Source organism: Gobius niger, assembly GCF_951799975.1.
Source record: "Gobius niger genome assembly, chromosome: 18".
Lineage (NCBI taxonomy): Eukaryota > Metazoa > Chordata > Actinopteri > Gobiiformes > Gobiidae > Gobius > Gobius niger.
In genome coordinates this window covers 13,731,170-13,757,638 of record NC_136869.1, presented here as the reverse complement: position 1 = coordinate 13,757,638, position 26,469 = coordinate 13,731,170, and the positions used below count along the sequence as shown (strand labels likewise).

The following is a 26,469-nucleotide window of genomic DNA, read 5'->3' as shown; positions in this document are numbered from 1 at the left end:
ATAATGTCTGGGGGAAAAAAAACAAAAACAGAACGCAGCCAAGGAACATTAAGAGTACAAGAAGTCATTTAAGATTTTAACTGTTTATTAAAAATGCTTTTGTGAAATGACAAACAAACGTTAGGGTTCGCCATCTGCAGACACAGGGCTGACTAAAGAACGTCTATTAAATTAACGACGCTGGATAATGGCGCTCTATACGGGCTGAGGAGCTCGCTGCCCCCGCTTTACGCTCTTTCTTTCATGCCCCACTGAACCTGTCCAGTTAGCATTGAGGGGAAAACCTTCTAAATACTTTATTGAAGACTTCTTAGCCCATTAAAGTACCACAGTACCTCCCTGATGTTAATTTTCTTGTAAAAGAGCAAGCTGGGATTTTCTATCAGAGCGGCGAAAGGGAAGACGGTCCTCGTTTTGCATGAGTTGAGAAGACGCAAGTGCTCATCAAAACACTAATAAATGGCATCATTGTTCCTGCATATCGAGGAGACGTGCATAGTCAAACGCATGAATATACAAAGACTTTTGGCCCTATTAGCCACAACTTAAAACATTTAAGATGTGAGCAGACACTTGAGGGAGACGCTAATATGCAAACTGACATTTTAGTCTGAAAACTTTATGAGACTCATTAGAGACACAACACAGAGCCCATGTTTTTAACTGTGAAATCTCAACAAAGAGACAATATAAATAAAATAAAGTATTGCGTTGGTGTACAAAAAAACACAACACAAACTAAATTGACTCTTTTGGGATCTCTCTTCACTGCTAATGTGAAAATAACATTAAGTGCAACATGGCATGATTTGTTTTTTTTAATCCAGCCACAGGTCGCAAGTCAGTAAAAGTGTGACATCAAGCTATGTTGACATGGTCTGTATAAGAAGATGGATCCTACTTTCAGGCTTGTTGTAGTGAATCGCACACATTCAAAGTATGTTTTGCCAGTCTTTTTCATGATGTCTTTGGTCCACATATCGTCTTTGCTTTGCCCTCCCTGTCACGCTTTCTATTGCACCTGCCATCAATAGTCTGTGTGTGGCTCCTGCTCTCACTATGTGTCTTAACCTCTCTTAACCCCCACCTGAACCAGGCACATTTTCTCAAGTCTGGCATTACCCAAATCTAAAAGCTTCTTGAAAAAAATAGCGACGAAAACAAGGACGAAAACAGCAACAAAGTGACCAAGAAGCAACAAATGAGCGACAATAAAGTGACATTAATGTTACAAAAACATGTAAAAAAAAAAAAAGGGGCCAAAACAGAGACGAAAACACAAGAAAACGACCTGACAAAATAGTTATCAGTTTTGTAGGTCTTAGCTTTCAAATTAAGTGTTACACTGGCCTATTCACCCTATTCCGCCGTGCCCACTTTAGCCTCTTTTTGTCATGGATCAGCACTTCGATCATATTGACACTTCCGGTAGAGCAAGAAGCCTGTTCATTAAACGCAGAACGAGGGATAATGTTCGCCGCTAAAATGTGAGGTTTAGAAGACTGATTTGTGTAAAATGTCCAATGTTCACTTGCACCAACATGCCAACACTGCACCGTTTCTCTGCGCGGCCTAAAACTGGCTTTGTTTTCATGCAGTAACTGATTTTCTCTTGACTTTTCCAGTTCTATGTAAACTAATAGGAGAGAAGGGGCGGGCACAATTAATGGCGGCACCCATGCAAACTTCCAGAATAAGGTGAATAGGCATCGAGAAGCTTTTACATTTGGGGAAAGCTGAACTGGAGAAAATGTCGCTTTAAAGGGATATTTCAGGATTTTTGACATAGCGCCTCATTAGCTATCCAGAGTGTTGCTGATTTCTGGAGATTTTTTTTTTTACATTTATGCATATTTGAAGAGTTTAGTGGTGCTAGGCTAGCGCTAGGCTAGTAGTCCTCCAATCGTTGCCATATCTGATTTGTAGAAAGCTCCTTTGTGTCATTCCACGTGCAGTATTGCCGGCTGCAGGGAAACAAACTACTGTAGATCCAGTAACCTCGCAGATCACTCCGCCGCTGCGTAGCTTACAACCAGGAAGCTGATGCTGCTCAAATATAAGTTATTTTAAATGCAAAATGGTTATATTTCAAAAGATTATTCAGTCAGCACAGACATTTATATTAGTAGTCTGGTATTATAAGAGACTATTTTAATGCAGGCTACTAGTTACCATAGACATGCACCAGCCGAGCACTAGCCTAGCACCACTTAACTCTTCAAATATAAGGACTGCATGAATAAGAAATTTAAAAAATCTCCAGAAATCAACAACACTCTGGATAATTAGGAAATTAGGCCCTATGTCAAAAATCGTGAAATATCCCTTTAAGCGTATTGGGGTAGAGGTTAAGTGTACACATTTTTGGGAATTGAGTAGAATGCTCACTAAACATCATTACAACATAAGTTCCCATCCTGCTTTGTTGTAGCAGAATAGGAAAAAACGCAACTGCACAGACCACAATCCTTTGCTCTGTTTCCGCGCAGAAACTCCCGGTGCAGGTGAGAAAGCAAAGTAAATGTTTGAATACAGTGCCAAGTTTGAGAAATAGCTGGACCTGAGTATTATTAATCACAGCAGCTGACACAACATCATCTAACCGGCGGCATTTACCAGAAAGTAATATAAGCTCTGCCAATGTACGTAATTTTAAAAGAAACCTAATTTCCTTAAAATGACATTCATAAACTGAGCGTAATTGCAAGTGACCCTTCCCCATATTTTAATTTCACACTGCAATAATGACACAAAGCGCATTAATAAGAAGAAATGCCGAAAATTCCTTTGATCTCTTAAATTAAAAATGCAAAGAAGCCTTATGAGTTTCCCCGCGGCTGCCAAACAGAAAACTTCCAAGTCCATAAAGCAAGATTCCTGACATGATTTGCAGACTTTGGTAGTTCTGTAATGTGGTCTCGGGCACATCATGAACCATCACCGCTGCCGAGACAACTGCGATTTATGCTCTCTCGGGCTCAGGAGGCGGCGAGGCGAAGGGGAAGCTTGGCATGACGCCTGTGTAAACATGTGTTTCTGTGTTTACACGCTAACATGGACGCGTGCAATTAGCAGCTAACCCAATCAGCCCGTGGATAATTGCAGTCATTAGTGTCAAAGCCGCGATGCCATGCTCTCTAAACCAGGCAATAAAGTACACGATGCAGCTTTTCCCCCTCCCGCTTTTTCCCTTCCAATCTTGCTCTCATCTTTCTTATTTATTGCTTTGGTTTTTGCTGTAAATTTTATGCAAGACTTGAGCCTCTCCTCACGCAGCTGGCTCTTTCTTATCTCCGTCTTTTCTCCGTCATATGGCCCGTGTGTGTGTGTGTTTGTACAAATCCCGCGCTGTGATCACGGGCTGCTCTTAATTGGAGACACGTCGTTAGTGGTGCGACTGATGAAGCCTAATGCCTAATGAGCAGCCCCAGATGGCTTGTGTCAGCTAGTCACCCAGTCAGTTTGTTGCCGCCAGCAAAACAGGCATTCATCTCTGCTTCCACCGCCGCGTTTTCCGCCGCATCTCTTGCTTCCACCACTTATTTTTCTTTAAAATTCGCACAATATTAGCAATGTTTTCAGCTGGCAGGAGTTCACGCTGATCCATTGATTCAAAATAAGGTTAGTTTAGTCGGGTCGGGAAGACAAACTGATGAAATTTGGGTCTTGTGGTGAGTTGGTGTTGCTGTTTCTTGATGATGAAAAATAACTGGAATTTAGTTTTGAAGCCACAGTAGATAAAAACAACAAAAAAGATCAATTGGAATGTTTGGCTTCATGACAAATACTTTCTGACACGGAATTCTACTGCCCATACCTAACTGTTGATACATTTCGTATCAACAGTGACAATTGCATACATGTTGTACAGTAAGTGCCAAAAGTGCATTAGAGGGATACATAAGGCAGGTCTTAAAATAAAATGGCTAAAGCTTAAGTCTTTTATTAACTTTTTTAGAAAAGGATAAAAGGCCGCTGCTTGTTTCTGAAATCAACACTAGGACCATGTTGTTGTGAGGGTAGAGTGCACACCATCAGCCTTTTAGCCCACTTTGAGATACAGAATCTCACTGGCAAATAAACACTCTCATGCAATAGAAAATATACAATCTACTTTGATCTTTTTTTAACCTCTTAACCCCCACCTGAACTCAGTACATTTTCCCCTGTTCAGCTTTACCCAAATCTAAACGTTTCTTGAAAACATGACAAAAAAATTACCAAAAAAAGCAACAAAAAAGTGTCAAAAACGGGACAAAAAAGCGACAGAAATGCAACAAAAAGTGACTTAAAAGCAACAAAAAAATGGCAAAAAAGCAACAAATGTGCAACAAAAAAAACAACTCAAAAAATAGCATCAAAAACATAACAAAAAAGCAACAAAAATATGACAAAATATGACAAAAAGTGGCAACAACACAAATCTTTAGCTTTGTAGGTCTTTGCTTTCAAGTCAGGGAGTCCAGTGGCCTAAGCTCTAGTCAAGAAGCTTTACGATTTGGGTAAAGGTGAACGGGAGAAAAAGCGCTCGGTTAAGGAGGGGGTTAAGAGGCTTAAACAGAATACCTCCTGGTTTATACCATTACTATATCCAGCTATATTATGAAAACCTATAAAAGTGCTTTACAGCAAGGAACCACTCACCCATTCACACTCTCATTCATACACCAGTGTGCGCAGACACTGGAGGGAAGGTGGGTGAAGTGTCTTGCCCAAGGACGCAACGACAATCTGCACCTTCAACAGGCGGGATTCAAACCCACCGACCTTCCAATTATGTAATGACCCTCTCTACCATCTGCGCCGCCGTCGGCCCTTCTACAAAACGTTCAACTCGTTCCACAATGTTCTCAAGACCACAACAGGCCCATTTCCTTATCGCTAACCTTTCTGTTGTCTCATTGATGCACAATAACTGCCATGATGTAAAGCCGTGACTCTGAGACAGCCACAGAACAGTAGGCCAAGTAATGATAACGCATTTCTTTAATAAAGGCACCGTCTAATGACAGAACCGGCTTGGCGCGTTGATTGCTGTCAGTGATAGCGGCGGTGGAAAGACACAATGGTGATATCCTTCTTGCCTCCAGTAATGAGATTTATGCACTCAACGTATATGAGATCTGATGACATATCTGTCGCCATATAGATGTATAATTTTCATACATATGGCAGTTTAGGTTAGATGCATTTGCAGGGCAATGGGTTGCAATAATGAAATGAAATAAATTAGGAATTCTGGTAATAAAGAAATGGGAGAATGAACGGGGAGGCACTGGTGAAGCAGCTTTCATTCACTGTTTTTTATCTCATGCTGTTATTATATTCGCTCAATCAAAACCCCTGTTACTCGTACATCTATATGAACTGCCTCTCTGGCTATGTCCCGACCCTCTCTCTCGCTCTCTCTCTCTCTCTCTCTCGCTCATTCCCAATTATGAAGGAAAGACAAAGAAAAACGATTCATCTTTCTGTCGCGGCCCCTTAATGATATCATTAAAATGACTGACAGCTTTGAATAGCATTGAAAGCCCTTCCCCGTCAAAACAAATCTGATGCGTTTTGGAAACAGAGCTGGGTGGTTTGTGAGGGGAGGGGTCCTGGGACGGGCGTGTGTATGTAAAACGTGACGAGCTGCGGGGGAAGAGTGGGGGGGGCTTTTAATGAGGGGGACCTCTGGGGGTCAAATTGGGGGAGCAGGGTGCGACGCTGGAGGCAGGTGCCCCGTCACACCAACAGTCTCCTCTGCTTTCTCCCCTCCCATCCAGCAAACACCCATCCCCATCTGTGCCACATTCATTTTCATTGCCTTAATGAACATAATAAATATATCTCCTCTCTATTGATGAATGCTATTTGACAGCCATGGGGGAGGCCATGCAGAAGAGGATGGGCCCTTGATTGGAGTGTAATCATTGTTAAAGGCCCAGCATGAATCACATATTCAGATTGACGAGGAAACGCTATGCGCGCACACACACACGCGCGCTGGCGGGCCACGCACACAGGTGGCCCAGGCCCATGGGGTGTCTCATTCGCAAGTTGGCACTCCCCGCTGTTATTATCATCATCAGCTTTGTTCGGGCGAGATTGTGTGTGAAAGAGCGGAGCATGGCGGGCAACGCTTTTGTTCAGATCTGAATGCTTAACTCCGTTCAGCTGGTGGGGTGAAGTGTACGCTCTAGTATGTGCGGCCTCACAAGATCACTCACGTTCTGCCGGTGTGCCAACAACATCGGTGGTCTTCAAACTGGGCCTGCAGCGACAGAAGCAGATAAATACATTCAATGAAGCCCAATTGTAGTTGTTGTATTGGAGTCATAACAATAGTAATAGTAGCAGCAGCAGTATAAAAAGTTGTATGTTTTGTTGCACAGCTGTATATCTGAGTGCTTTTTCTCATATCAACATACATTGTGCTCTTAGTGGAAAATGTTGGTGCAACATGTAAAAAAAAAAATTCTAATTATAAACACAACATGTCTTCTCCTGCCACATGATGCTGTCCTTTGCACTTGTTCACCTTCAAGAGCTCCAAGTCTTTCTCCTTCTCTTCTGCCACTTCTTTCAGCCGCTTTACTTCTGCCGTCAGCACATTGTTAGCCCCCTCTAGGTGTCTTGCATGAGCATCAAATCATAAAAATACTACTGTTAACAAGGTCTGCAAAAGGTACATGTTGTCTGGCACAAGCATTATGTCTGTAACTCACAAACATGCGCATACACATCAGAGGCTATTGGCAATGCTTGTTTACCCTGGTGGCTGATTCATTCTTTAAATCTGAATCTTTGAGGATGCTCATTTCAACCCAATAATGCAATGCACTGAGAGAGAATCTTTACTCCAGGCCCATCTACTTGCTGCATGCATTGTGCAATCAAAAGTAAAGTACAGTACAGTACAGTAGCATAGTATAAGTAATTAATGTCTTCCCAGCAGTAGGACAGGAGAAAGTTTGTTATGTGATAGGAAGTGATACTAATGCATTAATGCTATTATAGAGACCAGAGAGCTCCTATGGATTCCTCAAACAAAGGCAGAGACGTAGACAGACTTTATACGACTTCAACTATGCAAGGTCGGAAAAGCAATGTTGTTTGAATTGCTATCAATTATGTGAACTATTCTATTTGTAGATTCCTGGTTGAGATCAAGAGTTGCTGTGCATCAAAGACACTCACTTCTTCTCTTCAGTGACCACACTCAGAGCCACGCTTTGGGCTTTCATCTGGGCAGCAACGCTCTTATTGGCCGCTCTGGCTCAAAATAGAAATGCAGAAAAACGGTGACGACAACAATACGTTTTAAGGGAGTTATCTGTGATTAGGCACCACTTATCCCAGTTTCTGACACTGGACAATGGGTAATGATGTGCTACTTTGTTGTACACTTACTTCTGTTGTGTGATCCACTGGTCTATATTCGTCATCACCAGTTGGCTCTCCCGACGAAGGTTGTTATTGTTGGCCTTTACAGCGTCGATCTCCAAGCGCAATGACTCTATCTACAAACAAAATGCAAAAATATGACTTTCCAAACAACAACTTTCCACTTAAAAACAAGCCCAAGCAGTTTTTTTCTGTGTGTGTGTGTGTAGATGTGCACGTCTGCCCTGCACACTGTCCCATGAAGGTTATAAATGTGTGAGCTAAAAAGGTTAAAACAGAATAAGTGCTTCTAATCGATAGGCGGCAAGGCGAGGGTGAAAATGAATGTCATAAATAGAGCATATAATACAGGGGCAAAATTAGGTAAATTGAGAATAATGCGGGATGAAAGAGATGGCATTTGCAGACAGGGATATAAATAGTTGAATGGGTGGAGCATTAGGCAGGTGCAAAGGAGAAAAAATAGCGGAATAGAGGGATGGGAGGATGGATAACGGAGGTGAAAATTGGAGAGGAGTGAAAGAGTGTATGCCTGTTGTGAAAAGTGAGATGGGTTGGCACTGGACAAACTGCTGACTTTTCCATTCGGTGGGTCTTATCGCTGGGACCTTTCCGGGCCTCAACTCTCGGGACCCTGACGTATTATTCTTATCGCCATGGTAACACCTTGATATACTTTTACCATCTCCCTACAAAGCTTTGGGTAGCGGCTCAAAAAAAAAGAAAAAAAAGAAAAAAGTTTCCAATATGTGAGCCGTGATTTGAAGGAGGCCCAAAAAGGCATGTGATTAACCTAAAATGTAAAAAAAAAAAAAAAAACAGATATCAACTGCTGTGCCCGATAAATTATGTCCGACTGACCTTTGAATGCGTCTTACTGTATATGCCAATTTATTTTTTATGTTGATATGAATCTAGAGCTAAATGCTGGGTAGATAGAGTCTCTTTATACAGTGTTGCCTTTAATGTCTAGTGTGACTTTGCCGATAATTTCTGAACTGACAAATTTATAGCTCCCAAACTTCACGTGGCAAGACTAAATAGTCATTCGTGGTGCCTTTGCAATGTGAAAATGACATATTTTAGCTACCATATTGGGAGAAAATGAAGGGCTGCGTTGTGTACTTTTGGTGGTTTGTGTTTTTCCAACCATCTGTTGCAATACTTTGTGAGTAAGTCAGTAATATGGGCCGCTCCAATTGAGATACTGCAGTAAGCGATTTATAGCAATGAATCCTAAAAGAAGTCGTCCGCAGAGGTGAAACATTTGAACAATTCAAAGCAAACCATTTCTATCTTTTGTCTGGTCAAAAGTCCTCAGGGTTAAATCCATTACGGGAAAAAGTGTCTGCAAACAATCCATCAAGATGGATTGGTCTTACAATATGATATGTATAGAGGTAGCATTAGGAGAATTAGTGGGCCCATTAGTGGTGCTGCTTGGATGCTATTAAATATATAGAAATGCCCACTTTTGAGACAAGCGTCTAAGAGCATTACGGCGCCAAGCTCTAAATGTACATTTAAAAAGTCCACTTACGACATTTATAAAAACTTTCTATTTTTTTACTTTGAAAATCAACTCTGAAGCAACAGCATTTGTCAGGTTTTTGTTTTGATATTTTGTTTCCTTTACGCTTCAGAAACTCAATGCGCAAGAAATACAGCGACAGAAACTCAAGCAAGTGACACATAATCAATAATTAAAATAGCAAAGAAGTCCACTTTTAATTGGATTCCCAGGCAGCAGTGTCCGCATTCGAACAAACAAAGCAATCAAGAAGTACTATGAGAACGAGAAATTAGATCAAGCGACTCATTCAATTCTGAAGCCTTAACTGAGTCAAAGCATCAATTGTAATTATATTTGTCAATATGAAATACATTGGGTGAATCCCTTGTTGAATTCATTTCTGTTTTCCTCCTACAAATCATCATTGCGAAGCGGCCGCCGTTGTAAATTAACTGGCCCAAACTGCACATTAAAGGCACCACCAATATTAATTATATACACAAAAATGAAATCATACCAATCAAAAAGCTGCACCCACAATGCATCTGGGCACACTTAGGGACGTACACACGGCGGCGGGATCTGCGGCATGGCGTAATGACAGTAATTACCTGTGGTCCCATATTAACATGTCCCCACTGACTGTGTGACTGCCGCATGTAAATCGCCGGGATAGTCTGATGTTGTGATTAGGACTAAATTACACCCCATCAGCCTGTTTCCACTGGTGTCAGGGGAGCCGGAGAGGGGCAAGAGACAGGGGGTGGGGGCGCCCCTGACAAGAAGGGGACATTTACAGAAAGAAAGGTAAAAGGACGACGCGCAGTGTGTGTGTGTGCGGGAGGGGGGGGGGGTTGGAAGAGCGGCACACCTGCTTAACATTTAGATTGGTTTTGTAGCACAAATATTTTAGCAGATGATGGGGGGTAAAGGGGCCAACAAAACGCATTTGGGAAACGCACTTAAAACCGAGTTTAGCGATACGGCCGGACCTAGGAGTTGATTACGGAGGTGCTGGTAAAAAAAATTTGGAATAGTTTCGGCGGCGTCAGGAACAAAAGTGATCGTTTTGATTATTCCATCACGTGAGGCAGAGATTGTGGGCCATATTCAGCGACAACACACTCGCATAGGCTTTCTCAGAGCTTATACATCTAAATGAACCTCCATGACATACCGCGCGGCCTACCTGCGGAGAGAAAAATGATTTTGAGGACTTTAGCAGTTAATGGATTTTCCATCTATTCTGTTCTCCATAGAGCAGCGGACAGGCATCACATTGCACATTAACTGTACAGTTTCACTAAAACAGACCAAGGTCATGGGATAAGCATAATTCAACTTTCAGTTTTTGGGCTGAAGCCAGGGACATATAAAGTAATAAAATAATAAACTGACTCATTTTCTATTTTCATTGTTGAATGGGCTACTTTGCAGATGGGTTCACGTGCCAGTGCCGGTCCCAATCTTCAATAAAAGGAGCAGGTTGGATCAGGTTGGATCAGGAAGGACATCTGGTATTAAATGTATCCAAATATGTATGCAGATCACAGCCCTCTAAGCAGGTGATTTGTTGTTTCAACCCCAGAAAGGAAAAGCCAGAGGGAGGACTCTTGAAGCCTTCAGTAGTACAGTACTTTGAAGATATGCAGTTTTTAAATGTTCTGTAAAGTGGAGCCCTTCTACGGTTCTCCCTCAGGTTTATTGCGTATTCTGACTTCTTTTTTACTCCTATTTGCTCTCTTCCTGTAATAGATGTGGATTTCTGAAGCGCCGAGTGATGTGATTTTGTGTCGCAGTGTTTCTTTGCTGTTTTATTTGTTTTATTCTTTGGCAGTATCAGAATGGTGCATGTTTATATTCATATATTTATTTAAACAATTGTATTTGTTATGACCAGTCTATGCGCTCACTGTGGCACAGTGGCACAGCAAGAAGGTCTCAAGTTCAATTCCCAGAGTGGGTAAGGCTGTGTAGGGTTTGCCTGTTCACCCCATCAACCCAAAACATGCTAGGCTAAAAACCTCTAGTTATGTTTGCACTCCTGATCATGAACCTGGCTCAAGATCTGGAGAAGGGTCTGCGAGTGCTGCACTGTGGTCACCTACCACTCCCTTTAGGTTACCCAGAGGCACTTGTTGAAAGATGGGTCAAATTTCCCTACGGTGACAGTAAAGTCGACAAATACTCAAGTAGAGTCACTGTTTTTGTTCGTTTTGTCAGACACTAAGGTTAGAGATGTCTGACAAAACGAACAAAAACAGTGATACTAGAACACAAGTAGACACAATGAATTTTACGAAGTTTACTCAAGTAGAGGTCGACCGATATTGGCTGGCCAATATATCAGGCCAATATAGAGGTATTTTACAATATCGGCTATCGAAAGTGATAGAGACTTCCCATTGCACTGAAAAGAGCCTTGAAATGAGCCCTCCCACAACTTTCATAGCTTGGATTGTATTATATATACTTTATGTTGCAGATTTTAGCTTATATCTTCAGAACCATAAGAGATAGAGACTTCCATTTTGTTGGTTTTCTTTTGGAATCTGCAGATATTTGTCTTTCAGACGAGCTCCCTGTGAAGTGTCTGCATACGGTACATTAGTGTAGGAATGAGGGTGTGAATCGGTGACTGGTTCTTTTCCTGTAAAGCGCTTTGGGATGAAGGTAGAAAATGAAGACCATTTTACCATTTACCTACTTAATATGAATGTCCTGAAGCAACCGCATCAGTCGACCTCTATGCTCAACAATACTCTTTCCAATCTTAGACATGATCAACTTTTTTGTCATACATACAACACAAAACAACCTTGCTCTCACATACAGACACACATATTGCTCACTCTTCCCACCTCTAGAACTGTGTAAAACGAATGTCTTGTCTAAAAAAGCATCATCATCATCATCAAAGTGGAAAAGCTGAAACGGGCCATTACGCTGTTGCACTCAGCCCATCAGAACACATCCCCTCATCAAATTAATGAACACATTTATTGTTAAACACGATTTCATAAAACATTCATTCATTCTGTCTAATTAAAAGACTCAACAGGCCTGACAGCACTTAAATATGCATACTTATCACTCACAGGCCTCTGAATTAAAGATCTATACTGCACTGTGCATGCATGTCTATGGGGCCTGTGGAGAATGAGGTCCTCTTCATACTTGAGACCTAATGGTGATAATCGTGGCGTGACCCGACATTAAAAGCGAGTGTGTGCGTGGCTGTGCGCGCGCATGCCGTTGTGTGCACGTGTGTGTGTGTGTTTGCGTGTCTCTCTAATGGTGATGATGATGACATGTTCCCCATTAGACCAGTCAGTGGGCCACAGCAGATCTAGCATATTAATGATGCTGATGATGGCTTCTTTAATTACCTTGGTCTGCTGCAGCGTGGCCTCACTCAGTCCTCTCATCTCAGACACTCTCCTTCCTACACACGCTGCCGGCTTGTTTATCCCACATTATTGAAGTTATATCGCATCTAGCCTCCAAAAGCACAACATGCCTCGTTTTTAGAGCTGCATGTAAAGCATAAAAATGGAACACAGCGACTGCTTACTTATAATATGACTACTTTCTGCCAGGGAACAATGTCGGCTTGATGATAATGATGCCGGGGTTCACAAGAATATAAAGCAATCAAAGCTATACAAGAGACGACCAAAAAGGAGACGACTGCAAGGTAGGGCATCTGACATAAAGGCACTGCAAAAGAATAAAGTGACTTGCAGTGGAGGGCCCCCAAAACACCTTGTTCAGATTCACTGGGGTGACACTACCTTGAGCTGAGATCATATTTTGAGTACTTCTTACACGTACAAGACAATATCTAATCATCATTGAATAATCACACTTTGCAGCTCTAACTCTTAATTTCTAAGTTGGACTCAAACACTTGATATTCTCAGATTTTTCACTGAAAAAGGAAATCTCTTAAATTTCCCTTTTTAAAGTCCATCATATCGCTTTGAGTTACTATTTCCTTTGCTCGAAGATTTCTTAAAAAGGAAACTTCAATAGGGCGCTTTTACAAAGCTCTTTTGAAAACCTGTTAAGAGGGCAGTGGAGGTGAAATGATTAAAAACTTTACCTTGAATGGAATAGTGGCATTTCACATTACTTTTATGCATTTCAACTAAATGAGAGGCGGATTTGATTAATAATGGAAATTTTATGGCACACTGTATGCTTTCGATCAAGGCTATGAGCACTTAAGCCTTATTAAGAGAGACATGGTTAAACCTTGACCAAGCATGTGATGAATTTGAATGGGTATTTTGTTCAAACACGTGCATACACTGAATAGGTAACATAATTTATGATTAGCAGTCTTAAATATTTGCCCCATTTCTTTCCTGCAGGTTCTAGTTTCTCCAATTATTATTATTTTTTTTAAACTTTATTGTCCCAGTTGCCTTGGACTAATCTATCAAGATCACAGGAATAGCGCTGCACTCAGGGACCCATCACTACACTCTTCATACCAACTCATACCAACTAAATACACAAAATACTCAAAACAGCATGCTGACTAGTCTGTCCCTTTGTGACTGTATAGTCCCACTTGGAAATGAACTTTAACAATTAGTAATTTTGACAGTATTTTGAAAAACTCATCAGCTCTGGCACTGGGTTTCAGAGATACAAAATAAAGGAGAGCAGGGAAAAAAAGATTCAAATTAAATTGCAAGTAACAAAGGAGGTGTTTTTCTACACAGAGGAACAATGAAACGCTGTCCCAGAGCAAACAATGGTCAGGTTGGCCGCATGACTCCATCCGGTGTGAATCTGAAATGAACCTCTGTGCTGTGGTTTAATGAGCTGTGTGGGATGACAATGGGGCCACACATGCCTGAACATACGTATGCACTCACTCACTGGACAAATACCAGCTCCATTCTCTGGTTAAACAATCAGACAATCACACTTCCGCTCTGTATTCATCATCAAAACAAATGAGCGCCATTGGACCGTCCTCATTCCCCCTCATCAGGCCGATGTGCGTGTAAAAAACGGAGGTTCGCTTTGGGTCATTCTTGGCTAATTAGGCCAGACCCAAGGCTTTTAGTAACTGTAATGGGCAGGATCAATGGACAGGCATGGTGTCAAATCATTACCAAAATATAGCAAATGTACCATGAGACACCCATAAACTAGAATAGGAGTAGGGAATATAAACTAAATATGTAGTGATAAACTGCTATGTAGTCACAGATGCCCTGGGGCAGAGTGACAGAAGCGCCTGCATCAATCGTTGGCATCGGGCTCTCTGACCACCAGATACTAAACCCATCATTGCTTCCTAGATCTGACGAGACTGGGCATTCTGAATATGTAGGTGAAGGTTAATTTGCTTTTGTGGGTTATAGTGAGTTTGAGCATTTGTCTGAGAGAGGGAAAGTGTCTGGTTCAAATCAGGGCACAGCTTGTGTCGTTGATGGGCAAGTGGAACGTTTCAAATATTTCACCTGTATCATAGTAAAATCTCAGTATAGAAACTACTGGTATAGAAAGCAAGTACCGAAAAATATATATTTTTTTTGCTCAATGTTTGCCCAATTAAAAAAATAAAATAATAATTGACATGATTTTTGTTGTTTGTTATCCAATTTTTATTAGATAATTGTTATTACTAGCATTTTGTCTATTCACCCCCATTATTTTTTTCAATTTTCCTCCCAATTTTTGACCCATATTTTTCTACAGTTTATTTTCTTAATTTTGTATTGCCACAGTTTCTAACAATTTTACCCCATTTTCCCTAAATGATTCCCTATTTTTCACACATTTTTTAAAGCAGTACTAAGTAACTTATATACCTTAATAAATCCTTTTCATAGTCCCCTTTGGTACATATAAGTGTTAATGGGATGGTCTTCTATCTCCCTCTGGTGTCTCTGGCCAGAAAACCACACTTGCAGCTTTCCTGCCTCCGGGTCGGTGGTGCAATACACACGAAGGGAATCACGAAGAAGAAGGCTAACGGGCAAAGCTAACTGCGGCTAGCGCCATTAGTTTGAGTGAAAAACATTATCTCCATTGTGTAATTGGATGTACAATATCCCTCTCCGCCTTTGTCTTGTCTGTCTGTGTAGTAACCGCAACATGCTATGACACCTGCAGTGGCGCTTATGGCCTCTAGGGGCATGAGTTACTTAGATCATTAGAGATGAACCGTAAATTTTCATCTTCCACACATGGATGGAAATATTTTAGCATATTAGAACAAGTATAATTCAGGTCAATATCGAAAAACCAAGTATTGTTAAAGTATCAGTATTTTAAAAAAATATATATTCTGCCAAATTCTAGCATCCAGTCATTTGCAAATTTAAGTTGTATGCCACAATCCCTCTTCTTACCCTCTCTCACCATGCTGTATATACATAATGTATATGTTTGCTCAGTTTATTACACTAGCCCTTGACTTCGTGTGGCTGAATTAATCTCATGTAAAATATTCAACATGAAAAGCTTGTTTCATCGCGACAGAGATGAATCACGGCTCTGATCTAATCGACAAGCCCTGCCTCATGGACCAAAGTTCAGTTTTAAAACAGTTTGCACAAGGGAGATTAAAAGTCACCATCTCATATTGTAAACAAATGACTTCAGCAGTTACAAAAGCTTACCCAAAAAGCTAATAAACACGGACCCCAATTCAAACTTTTGCCATCTGAAAACTTCTCATTAAAACTGTTTGAAATCTTTCACTCCATATGCTAAAAGAGCTAAAGTCAACACACAACTAATGACTGTGATTGTGTGTGTGTGGCAGAGAGAGAGAGAAAGAGAAAGAGAGAGAGAGAGAGAGAGAGAGAGAGAGAGAGAGAGAGAGAGAGAGAGAGAGAGAGAGAGAGAGAGAGAGAGAGAGAGAGAAAGAGAGAGAGAGAGAAGTAAAGGAGTGACAGAGGAGAAAAGCGGAGATCTGATCAATGTTTGAAGCAACAGAAGTCACAAAAACATGCCTGGTGTTTACCACTATTTGTATTTGAACTGGACCCATGCAGAGGGACAGGCCAGAGTGATGACGCCGTGTGCACATGCAAACACCAAATTGCAAACATTATCATCTTTTCCCCCCAGATACTAAGAGAATTCAAAGACACGTGTTTCATACACACACTATAGTACAGTAAGATGTACGCGACACAGCTATCTGAGGTTCACCTACTGTGCACCCAGGCAATTTGTAATATAGATTTCCTCTATAGGCCACTGTAGTGTACCATTTACCATTTCAAACCCTTTGATTTTTTTTTCACCAGCAAATAATTCATCTTGCGCTGGTCAATAAGAGCGATCGGGACCTAATGAAGGAGTTATAGTCAGAGAGGACATCACACTGGTGTTTAAATACTAGTCAGATTTATCGAAAACGTCCCTTGATGTTGTGGAATAAAGAAAATGCGAAACAGATATGCTGGCATACAAAACACCACACATGCACGATTACCCTAAAAACAATGAAAAGTAGGCTCATTCTCTTGGTTCCTGGTAGTTCAAATATGTCATCATTTTTAATCAGTGGACTATGCTATTATTTTTGTTGTCATTATCATTATATTAATAAGGATTTTTGCTTAATTTTTGTTCATGTAGACTAAACAGCCACAACAATTAAAACACATAATTATAATTGTTTGTTTGTAGCCTTGTGAATTTGCTAATTAGGCATGTCCAAATAACAAGCAATAAAAATAGTCTTCTGTTTTTATCATGTAGTGCTGTAACCATCTAGTTATAAGTTTTCGATTGGAGCTAATATAAGAATGGCTTTATTTTTTGTTGAAAGTCTTTGCATACCAATTACTTTCCTATGTTGATTTGTTTTCAGATTCACAGCTTAAAATAGTCCCGTGAATCACAAATATACCAATGGCTGTAATGGCCGTGCGTTAAAGCCAGGAATCCGACAAACTGGAGGATGTCTCTTAAAGCGTGACTCGGTTTGGACAGAAACATCTCTTACATCATTGTTTGATCGTAAAATGTACAACTCAAGTCAAGATGGCTGCAACAAAAAAAGGCCCCAAAGATGAAAGAAAAGCACTTCTCCACAGCAGAAGAAATACTGCAGATGAAGAAATCTTTTTGAAAGCGCTGTCTTGGCTACTTGGCTACCTAACCGGCTAAAGTCGGTGTGTCTACTGGCCCTGGGTAATCACTGATGTCAAACCCTACTGCACTAATGTGAGGGGGGAGCAGTGCTATGTGCCATGCATTATTCACGAGGCCCGACAGAAAGACACAAAAAAAAAAGTAAGGTGAGGGAGGACACACGGAGTAAGAAGTGTGGAAAAAAAAAACATGAGGTTGAACGGGAAGCGGAACCAACTTTAAGACGGAACTGAACAAAATGCAAAATCAAGATCCGAGTGAAAAGAAAAAAAAGAAGCACCATTGCGCACTGGAGCTTAAGACAGAATTCAAAGTTTGTCGAATCTAAATGAACATCACTTGCCGTCCTGGCTTTACCCTTAATTATCCATTCTGCCTTTGTACAGCAGCGGCTCAGCTCTGACAACTCCGCTCCCTCGAGAGAGCTGCACCCCCCCTCCCGACCCACCAGCACCACCCGACGAACCCCTCTCCATGCCAGAACATTAGGGAATAACAGGGAATATTACACCCCGGAATTAACGCTCCAAATCACCTTGCCAGGTTTAGGTTCCCGTAGCAAACCTTCCCTCCTCCCCCCATTTGGACAAGATAATCCGGGGCTCGAGCGCGGGATATATGCCACTAATCATCAGAAAGGTACGGGAGGGAGGTGAGGGAGACCTTGGAGGAGAGCGAACAACACACCTTTGTATTAGTCTATGGAGCGGCAAAGCAAAGGGAAATTAAACCGCTTCTATTACACAATGACGTTTGAATGACACCGCAAGGTATTGCAATTCCATGATATAGTTACTTCACTTATAATCCGACTTTACCTTTAACTGGTGGTAGGTCCTTCTTAATTGGAAATGAAATCTACTGTATGTAAAGGCAGTTTGCGTTCACGCCCCCTCAGCGATCTAATTTGGAAGTTGGATTTTCTTTAAAGCCAGAATAAGTAATATTTCAACAAATATATCGACTGACAAACAAGTGCTTATTTTAAATGGGTGGATGTTTTAATGAGAAATACCTAATAAAGTGAACGTCTTGGGACTCAATGATCCGTCAAAACTGATTTGTAACTTTGCTGGGAGCAGGACATTACCAGCTCCATGGAGATGTGGCTAAACACATAAGGCCTTCGTTCAAGCGCTTTATTATCTGATCATTAGGAGCATGTTTGGTTTGGTTGCAAGACTTTTGTTGCCATTGTGATTCAGCAAATGTTTTCGGATCATGCAAATATTCCGCAGTGTGGCTTTAAAGTAGGACTAAACCCTTTACTCCCCCCACATTTGCAGTAAAAAAAAAGGACCTGTCAAAGTGGGCGGCGCCTGGAGGACAGCAGTGGACGAGTGAGGAAGGAGACAAGGAGGTTTGCGGAGGGTGTGGTTTGTGACCCGTGGGTAAATACAGGAAGTTGTCACGGCGCGTTACCGTAGCTATAGCTTCTAGACAGAGTGACACGTGCTAATAACGTGGTTACTGAATGTTAGCACTCAAATTACACAAATTCACACTAAAATGGCTACAATTTGACTGGAAACACCATATAGTATAATTTACCAGCAGAAAAAAACCTGGTTTAGAGTTATGTTCCTCTTACTTCCGAAGCTATAACACAATCGCAACAAATATGTGTGTTTTAATTAACAGTAAAGAGTTCATTTTAAACACTTTAGTGCCCACTCCACATTGTTTAACACTGGTCCTGATGTAGTGGAGTTGTTTACCTGCTCTTGTGCTTCCCGTTTCTCTGTTTGTGCTTTGAGCTGGAGATGGACAGCCTCCTGAAGCTCCCTCTTCAGCTCGGCCCGCTCCGTCTCCAGCCTCAACACCGCCGACCTTTAGAGACACAAACACGCGGGGCAGCCTTATATATTTATTTCACCTTCAGCCCGTCAAAAAAAAAAACAAGCTCGTTTTAAATAATACACATCTGAAAACGCGCAAATTTAAGTATTTTATTTGCACCATCAATGCCTCTGCGGGACTGGAGAGCGTGCGAAAAGAACGTGAACGCATGTTGTTTTTATGCACTGATGCAATAAAGATGTAATGTTTATGTATAGTTGCATTTATTTAGAAAAAAGAAATCACCTATATGGATTTCACTTAGGAGTCAGTGTGTAATCAGTGCATCTGTGAAGGTGATCATTTCGTTGTACACTTATAATGACATTTGATGAAGAAAATATTACTTCATGGGCAGCAGATGATACATGTGTTGCTTATCAATCTATCTAACTCTGTCTAAAACTGTAAATATCCTAAATAATGCATGCAGAAAAACAAATGGATTTAAGTATTTAATTTACCCGTCAATAGGAAGAAAATGTGGCGCTGTGGGACTTGGTGTGGGACCAGAAAGTGTAAGCATGTGTGTTTAAATGTGTGTGTGGCGGGCCAGCTAAGGGAATGTGAAGGGGATCAATATAAAAGGGTCTATTCCTGCCACACCACTGTGCTCCCGAGCGCTTGTGGGCTCCGCGAGTGTGAGCGCACGTGCGCGCCAGCCGGGGCGTGCGCGCGGGGCTGCCCTGGCTACGGCCGGATCAATACGACAAATGATTACCATTTCCACAAACCTTCCCGCACCGTCTCAGTGAGTCTCCACATCCCCCTGCAAGCCCCTCCGCACACACAAGCACACACCCGCTCGCGCAAACATATATATACACACGGTATACATCTACGCCAGGCAAAACAAACCTCCCCCACTGCTGACCTATAGCTCCAATGAAAAATTTAAAAATGAGAAATCGTTAAGTTTATGAATAGTGAAAATATTGGGGCCTTGAACATACTGGCTCACATTTTAAAACAAGTAAGCCATGAATGATAATCGGCTTTTTATTAGTAATTGTGTTGAAATATGAACTATAATAAAATAGAAATCCACAAATTAATCATCTAACACCTTTTGAATAAACTATTTTGGAGCGCTAATGAGGATGGGAAGATGGCAAAAAACATTCCATATCAAAAATAAACGCTCCATTGTCTTACCATAGCAAGACAGAGTCCTCAATCATGAAATCAACTGTAAAAACATGTACATTACAGCTGAGAAATTCACCCTGACTGAGTACACAAGCTACATGTTTTTACAATAAACTAAATGAAGCCAGAACAATGGGATAACGCGGTGGTCGTAAAAGCTGAAGAGGAAAGAATATGTCTGGGAGATAGGGCCACAGAGACTGAACATGATAGCGGGGACAGAGTTGTGGAGAAGGCAGTGAAAAAGTCGAGGCATCCTGTGGAAAAAATGGGGATTTCCCAGTGCACACATGGAATCCATCAGTGTCGCGTTGTTGCCTAAAAACCCGTTATGTCTCTGCACTTATTAGATAATACCCAGTTAACGGCAAACACATAGATGTAGTGTGCAGACTTGACTGTTGTTTATCCACTTAAAATTAGCCGAAATGTCATAAAAGCTAATCACGGCGAGGGGGAGGCTATAAAAGTTTGGAGCGGGCCGGCTCCTAAATTGCCGGGTTTGCGGATAAAAATGTTCCATGGTTCAACTTAACCGAGAAACTCCCTAAAAAGAAAGAGAGAAGAAAAAAAAAATGGGGGGGAAGCAGTGCAGTCAGTGAAGCCATGGAGCCCCAAAACCGCAAACCGCAAGTATGCAAAACAACAAAAAAACAAAAAAACAGGCACTCAAACTGGGTGAGACGCGCCTGCTTATGTCATCGCAGCAGCTCTGGTGACACACAGGGGTCAACGAGAGGTTGCACCCGTGAACTCTGAACTCCGGGACCCAGAGCATCTGCTTCCAGGTGATAAATCTTATGAAATGCCTTTAAAGGGCCAGACGCGCCGGTCACGATAACTGCTTTCACATCATCTCACATGAGAAAAATATGGCCATTTTTTTTTTTCAGTCAGTGTTATTTCTTTGTACGGTCCGGGTTTTTAAAAGGGCCTGATCTGTTGAACACATGTTGAGCTAAACGGCCTACTGTACGCCAGAGAAAAATCTAAATGTTTTTGATTATGGCGCTTCCACAGGGGACAATGGGATAACGGGGAAGACAGCTTCAATCCCTGCCTTTTCTTACCTTATTTTCTCCTCTGCTGGCTTCTCCTTATTCAGGCAGCCCTCCATCCGCCTCGCCTCCTCTGCACGGGCTGCCAACTCCTGCACTAAGCAAAGACAGCATCGAAAGAAGAGAAAAGAAGAAGAAGAAAAAAGTGTGATAAAAAGCAACAGTCTGGTTAAGATTCATTAGACGAATTTAAAAGCCCACATCACAACATGAAAAAGGAATCTTTCATTTGAGCTATTGTGAAAGAAGGGCACTGGGTTAGCTCTTGAAGGCTGAGGAGATTTTTTTTTGTTATTTATTGTCGTCAAAGAAAGAAGGCTATATACATGTAAATATAAGGTTTACACTGTGCTCTGCATCCTCCAGCGGGCCAAGGTTAATAGAATGATTTACAAAACACGCATACACAGAGGTGATTATTGATTCTGTTCGAGTTCGGCATGAGTGGGAAAGTATGAACAGCAAGTTGCCTTCAAAGAAAAACCAAAGAAGTGGGTGACGGTGGCGGCTGTGAAAGCTTTTCAGGGGCAATGGAGGAAGGAGGAAGCGTCACCGCGCCGCTCTGCAACCCAGGACGGGCAGGCAGCAGCAGCTCCGGCTCCTTTTGTTGAAGGGAGGACAAAAGGCGCGCTCCCGGGCTCCGTCAATAGATGGCACTCTTTACCTTGAGCAGGCTACTTGAGATCCGACTGCTGACTCCGGTCCCTCAATCACACAGCCTTTTCAGCCGGTCCATTCCATCTACATGCAATAAAACCCCATTGTCCTACACTTACTGCTTTAGCACATTGAACCCCATGCATAATAAACGCCGGTCAGGTTTCTTGGTTAGGTTTGCTTTGGTGGCCCCTTTTTTTTTCTTTTCTCCAGGTTAAAATTTAAGTGTAAACCCCCCCATCACCCACCCTCCCCTCCTGCCTTTTTCCCCACTTTTTTTGGTCTGTGCTGTTTTGTGAGTCAATGTCCCCTTCAGAGCTCTTAAAACCCTTTCACCAAATTCAGCATTCATTGTATAACATAAACTGTCAGCCGTCGGTGGCCGTGGCGAGTGAATATTGAGAAGTGCACACTGAATATGTAGCGGCGGTGAATATTTACGGGCCGGACCTTGGCTTTGTGCGCGTCGAGTGTGTGGAATAAAAAAATAATAATAAAAAATACAGAAATGTTAAGCGTGCTGCCGTAATGCTTTCAGTGATGCACCATGTTGCGAGGCTTGTTGCTTGGACAGATTGAATAAAGGAAGCTTAAAAACCAATACCAGAAGCAGTGGAATACAAAAAAGAAAATCTACATGTAATGAAACCATGATTAATTTATGCCTTTCCAGCACTCAAACTGTTTAAACTGAAGCCCTGGGAAAATTGAAGGCGCATCTGAAAAGTCTAAATATTTAACGATGCACAAACACTTTATTTGTGTGTGGACCGTGCCCCCTGCCTTGGCTTTTTCTCAACCTCAAGGTGAGAGTCAGCTATGTATCCCGATAATCAATAAAGGCGAGACGTGAAAACTTGAGAGGTGGATCAAATTCACATTTAGGGCATTAGATTGAGGTGACCCCGGTGACACCGCCCACCAGGGGAGGCAATTAGCCGCGTGCACTGACCGGCTACACACATGGGCAAAGGTAAAGCGCACACACATACACGCAGACAGCGATATGAAATTAAGTGGGGATGTAGACTGCTGCTTCTGTGACCTAGAATATGGGGGACTTTATGCTAAAACATACATAGGAACAGGAGTCAGGCTGGGAGAAGTCGATCAGGGGTTGTCAGAAATAATTCAGCTAAAATGTCTAAAAGGTTGGATTTTTGTCATTTAAGTGCTGAATTTTATATAGTTAAACTAGTTAAATTTGATGTGTACAGGTATAGATGATTTGTTATAAATCCATTGCAGATAGGAATGCCTTTGACTTGGCTTAAAGTTTACCAGGTTCCCTCTCAGCCTAAGCACCCGTCTGATCTCCAGTTTCTCCTGTTTCCAGTTTCTTATCCTGAATTAACTTAGCACTTTTTGTTGTTAGTTTTTCAGGATAACCAAATGCATTAGAGTTAAGAACAAAAACATAAATTGTCGGCATCTGAAGGCACTTTTGAAGAGGTGGTTTCATCTATCTGTCTTATAATGCTAATGCGAATGCTAATATGAAGTTTAAAAATAAATGCAGTGTAGCTCTGTTTAATATGGACATTTCGTGACCATAATCTCAGATCCTGACCTGCAGCTTTGACCTTTTTTTTTTTGACCCTTTTACAGCAGATTCACAACTTAAGGTACAACATCAGTCCATAATCCAAAGTGGCCTGTCCCTCTCAATGCACTGACTCCACTTCAAAGCACACCATACATTGTCGGGCCAATAATCACTGATCTGGAGTCAGATTAGCCCACTCTCACGGCTAACCTTTAACATAAGAAGGATGAAAACCTGGCTAACCCTGAATCAGTGGCTGGGGCTAGACTGGGTCCTGCCTTGGCCCCTATAAAAGCTTCACAAGGCTTCATAGGGGTTTCCTTTGGCTTTGTTGGGGGATTGGTAAGCAGGCTAAGGTGCTCCTCTGAGACGTCCCGTAGCCTCCCTCGACTCCCTCTCTCGCTCTCTGAAGTTTCGTGGACTTGCAACACTTGCTTTTGGGTACGAGCCAAAAAGGTGTAGGTGCACAGACGCCCGCACATCATCACGAATAAAAATAAAGCAAGGCATGCACACACAACAGAGGCGGGCTGAGGAAAAACAAAGACTGACGCACACATGGAATCAAAAAGTGGTGCGCACAACCCCAACACACTCCCCTCTTGCTCTCTCCTCTTCTTTGCTTTATTTACAATCCTCTGGCAGCGGTACAAGGGCCTGGGGCTATAACACACGGCACCTAATGCTCAAACTGCCAGGTAATCTCATGTCTGACATCCCCCTTTGATAGAAACTGATCAATAGACTCTTGTAAAGGAGTCATTTTCTCTGATGTTTCTACCAACCACTTCTCTCTATCTCTGCCTCTCTCTTCCCTCTTTCCCTCCTTCTCTTTTATTAGCCATACATTTATAATTCATATTTCAGTGGGGTTGAGTTTGCTCTAAGACAAAAACGAAGGGAGGGGGCTTTTTTGTGTAATAAAGAACAATGCTTGTGAAATGATGGGGAGAAATGCCAGTGTTTGCTGCTGGTTCCGGTGAACAACAGTTTTGGGGATCGATAGAGTGTGAAATGGGATTATAGCTAGTAATAGAGGTGAATTGGAGGAGAGAGGCCTGTGCGCGTGTGCGTCCAGGGATCCAGCGCACACACACATACACAGTGCAGTGCACACAGAGCTGTACATGATAATGATTTCATCATCTTTAGGCAGATGCACATCAGCGGCACAGGGGGTGCTTATATCACATTTCTGTTTTTGTCAGTGGAAATATGGATATTAGGTTTTTGTTTATGCGCTTGTTGCAGTTGTTTTTGCACAGTTATCAAATTCATTTTACATCAAGGCCATCCTCACAGCGCGTTTGACAAAGATGCACAATGACTTTTACTAAAATGTCATCTGAATGTTTTAAAGTTCTGTCATTTACATTGACATCTAGTGGCATTAACTGAGCCTCTTCAAAACAAATGAAATAATGTATGAAAATAAGAAGTTGTATTGACGTAATAGAACAAAAGTGAATCTCAGCCAAGGCAATAAGAGAATAATTCTTCTTTTTGCAAATAGTGTCATGTTTTGTTCAAATAGCATTGCAACAATGTCATTTTTTAACATTGAATTGTTTTGGTTTCTTCCTTTGAATGACTCCTACAAAGATGAATTTACTGTTCATGCTTAATTCTTGGAGACTTCAATTACATCAAGATCATTACAATCATATTTTCCACCATTGTGATAGTGATTTAAAATCCTGTGGCAGACACTCTTCTCTGACTTAGTGACGGAGTGTGACAGATTGAGTCATAGGTAAAGTTACGGGACGTATTTTCACTCCAGTTTTAATCACCCTCTTCTTTACGTCTCGTCTCGGCTCCTGACACCGGCTGATTGAATCCAGCTGCCTCTGACGCTTCAGGACCCTCTTTATGACACTTCCCCTGATTCCTGCCCTTGTCTTTCTGCTTGACACTTGACAGCCTCGTGCACCATAGAGGCAAGAAAGAGCAACTTTGGCATCAGATATGGATTTCTCTGCGGGCATGTGCAGATCTTTGTGGCATGTTACTGGTTAATGTAATGTTAATGGGGTGTCCATACCACTGGTGAAATGATTATAGTGGAAAACACAAACGTATTTGCAGTTTGAATGATTGTAAAATACTAAAAATGCAAAAATCTAAAGAATATTCAGCACAGTTATGATATAATATTGCTTCGATACTGTTACCAATGCCCTGAATTTTTTAGCTAATTGAAATGGTTTTATTAGGTTTAAATCCTGCCAGTTTGACCTCTATGAACATGAACAAAAAACGTTTTGCATTTAATTGAAAATAAAAAAAACATTTTATTCTTCTGTCATCCAATTATCTTTAATCTCAGTTTGGTGTTAATGATTGCAATCGAATACCATCAAATTTAACCCTTGTCCAGTTGATGTATGATGATTGTTTTGGAATATTTTTCTTAAAGGGACTAGACAGAGTTTAAAAATGTTAAAATTGTGTATTTTCCACCCTCTACTTGCTCCAATGTGCTAATGTGAAGAATGAGCCCAGACCTATTCACCACAACTGCCTCTAAAATCCTGCACTATCACTCAAAAAGGTGTTAATTCGGGTCCGAAGTGCCGTCATGCACGAGCTTAATATAGAAACTGTAGTTACGTGTACGACCTGAGGTGGCAGTAGTGAACTCCCTTCTTGTCCCTGTAACACCAGTTTAGAGATGAGTTTAGAGATGCATTGACTTTTGAACTTCATATTTAGGTCTCCTTTCGAATTTCAAGGCTATTGGACATTTAAAGCATGCCTTTTAATAGAATCCTTACTTGAAAAAAATAAATCCCAAATGCAATTACAAAACAATACCCGTTATTTCCCAAAGCCCGACTGCAATGTTCAATCTTTATGTTTCATGGTTGATTATGAGAGACTATGACTAAAGCATTTTATCATAAAGAGCATATTTTGTCCGCGCATCCCTTGAACTTCCTGAATGGATGAGCAATTCAAGGCCATTGTAATTGGACATTGTATGTGCACTGCAACATGTCTGTGATTCTCTATAAGTCATAAAACTAGAGAATAAAAACTAGCCTTGTTACCTCTTCCAGCCCCTACACGTCCATAGATTTATTTATTTTTCATATGCGTCCAACCGGTTTACTGCCACACTCCACTTGATGTGGTCTTATCAAGCAACAAACACAATCATCAACACTCAAGGTAATGTT

The 26,469-nt window shown here is 41.5% G+C and overlaps 1 protein-coding gene across 1 annotated transcript in view; it reads right to left on the bottom strand.

Annotated features, from left to right (window-relative positions):
- LOC306977910 (uncharacterized protein) overlaps positions 1-26,469 on the bottom strand; it is a 77,478-nt gene that overhangs the window by 6,575 nt on the left and 44,434 nt on the right. Inside the window, exons 11-16 of the mRNA XM_079576349.1 lie at positions 21,097-21,181; positions 18,757-18,868; positions 7,396-7,505; positions 7,183-7,257; positions 6,524-6,617; positions 6,213-6,256 (exon numbers count right to left, since the gene is read on the bottom strand). Of these exons, the coding sequence (XP_079432475.1) occupies positions 6,213-6,256; positions 6,524-6,617; positions 7,183-7,257; positions 7,396-7,505; positions 18,757-18,868; positions 21,097-21,181 (520 nt within the window). The remainder of the gene's footprint in view (positions 1-6,212; positions 6,257-6,523; positions 6,618-7,182; positions 7,258-7,395; positions 7,506-18,756; positions 18,869-21,096; positions 21,182-26,469) is intronic.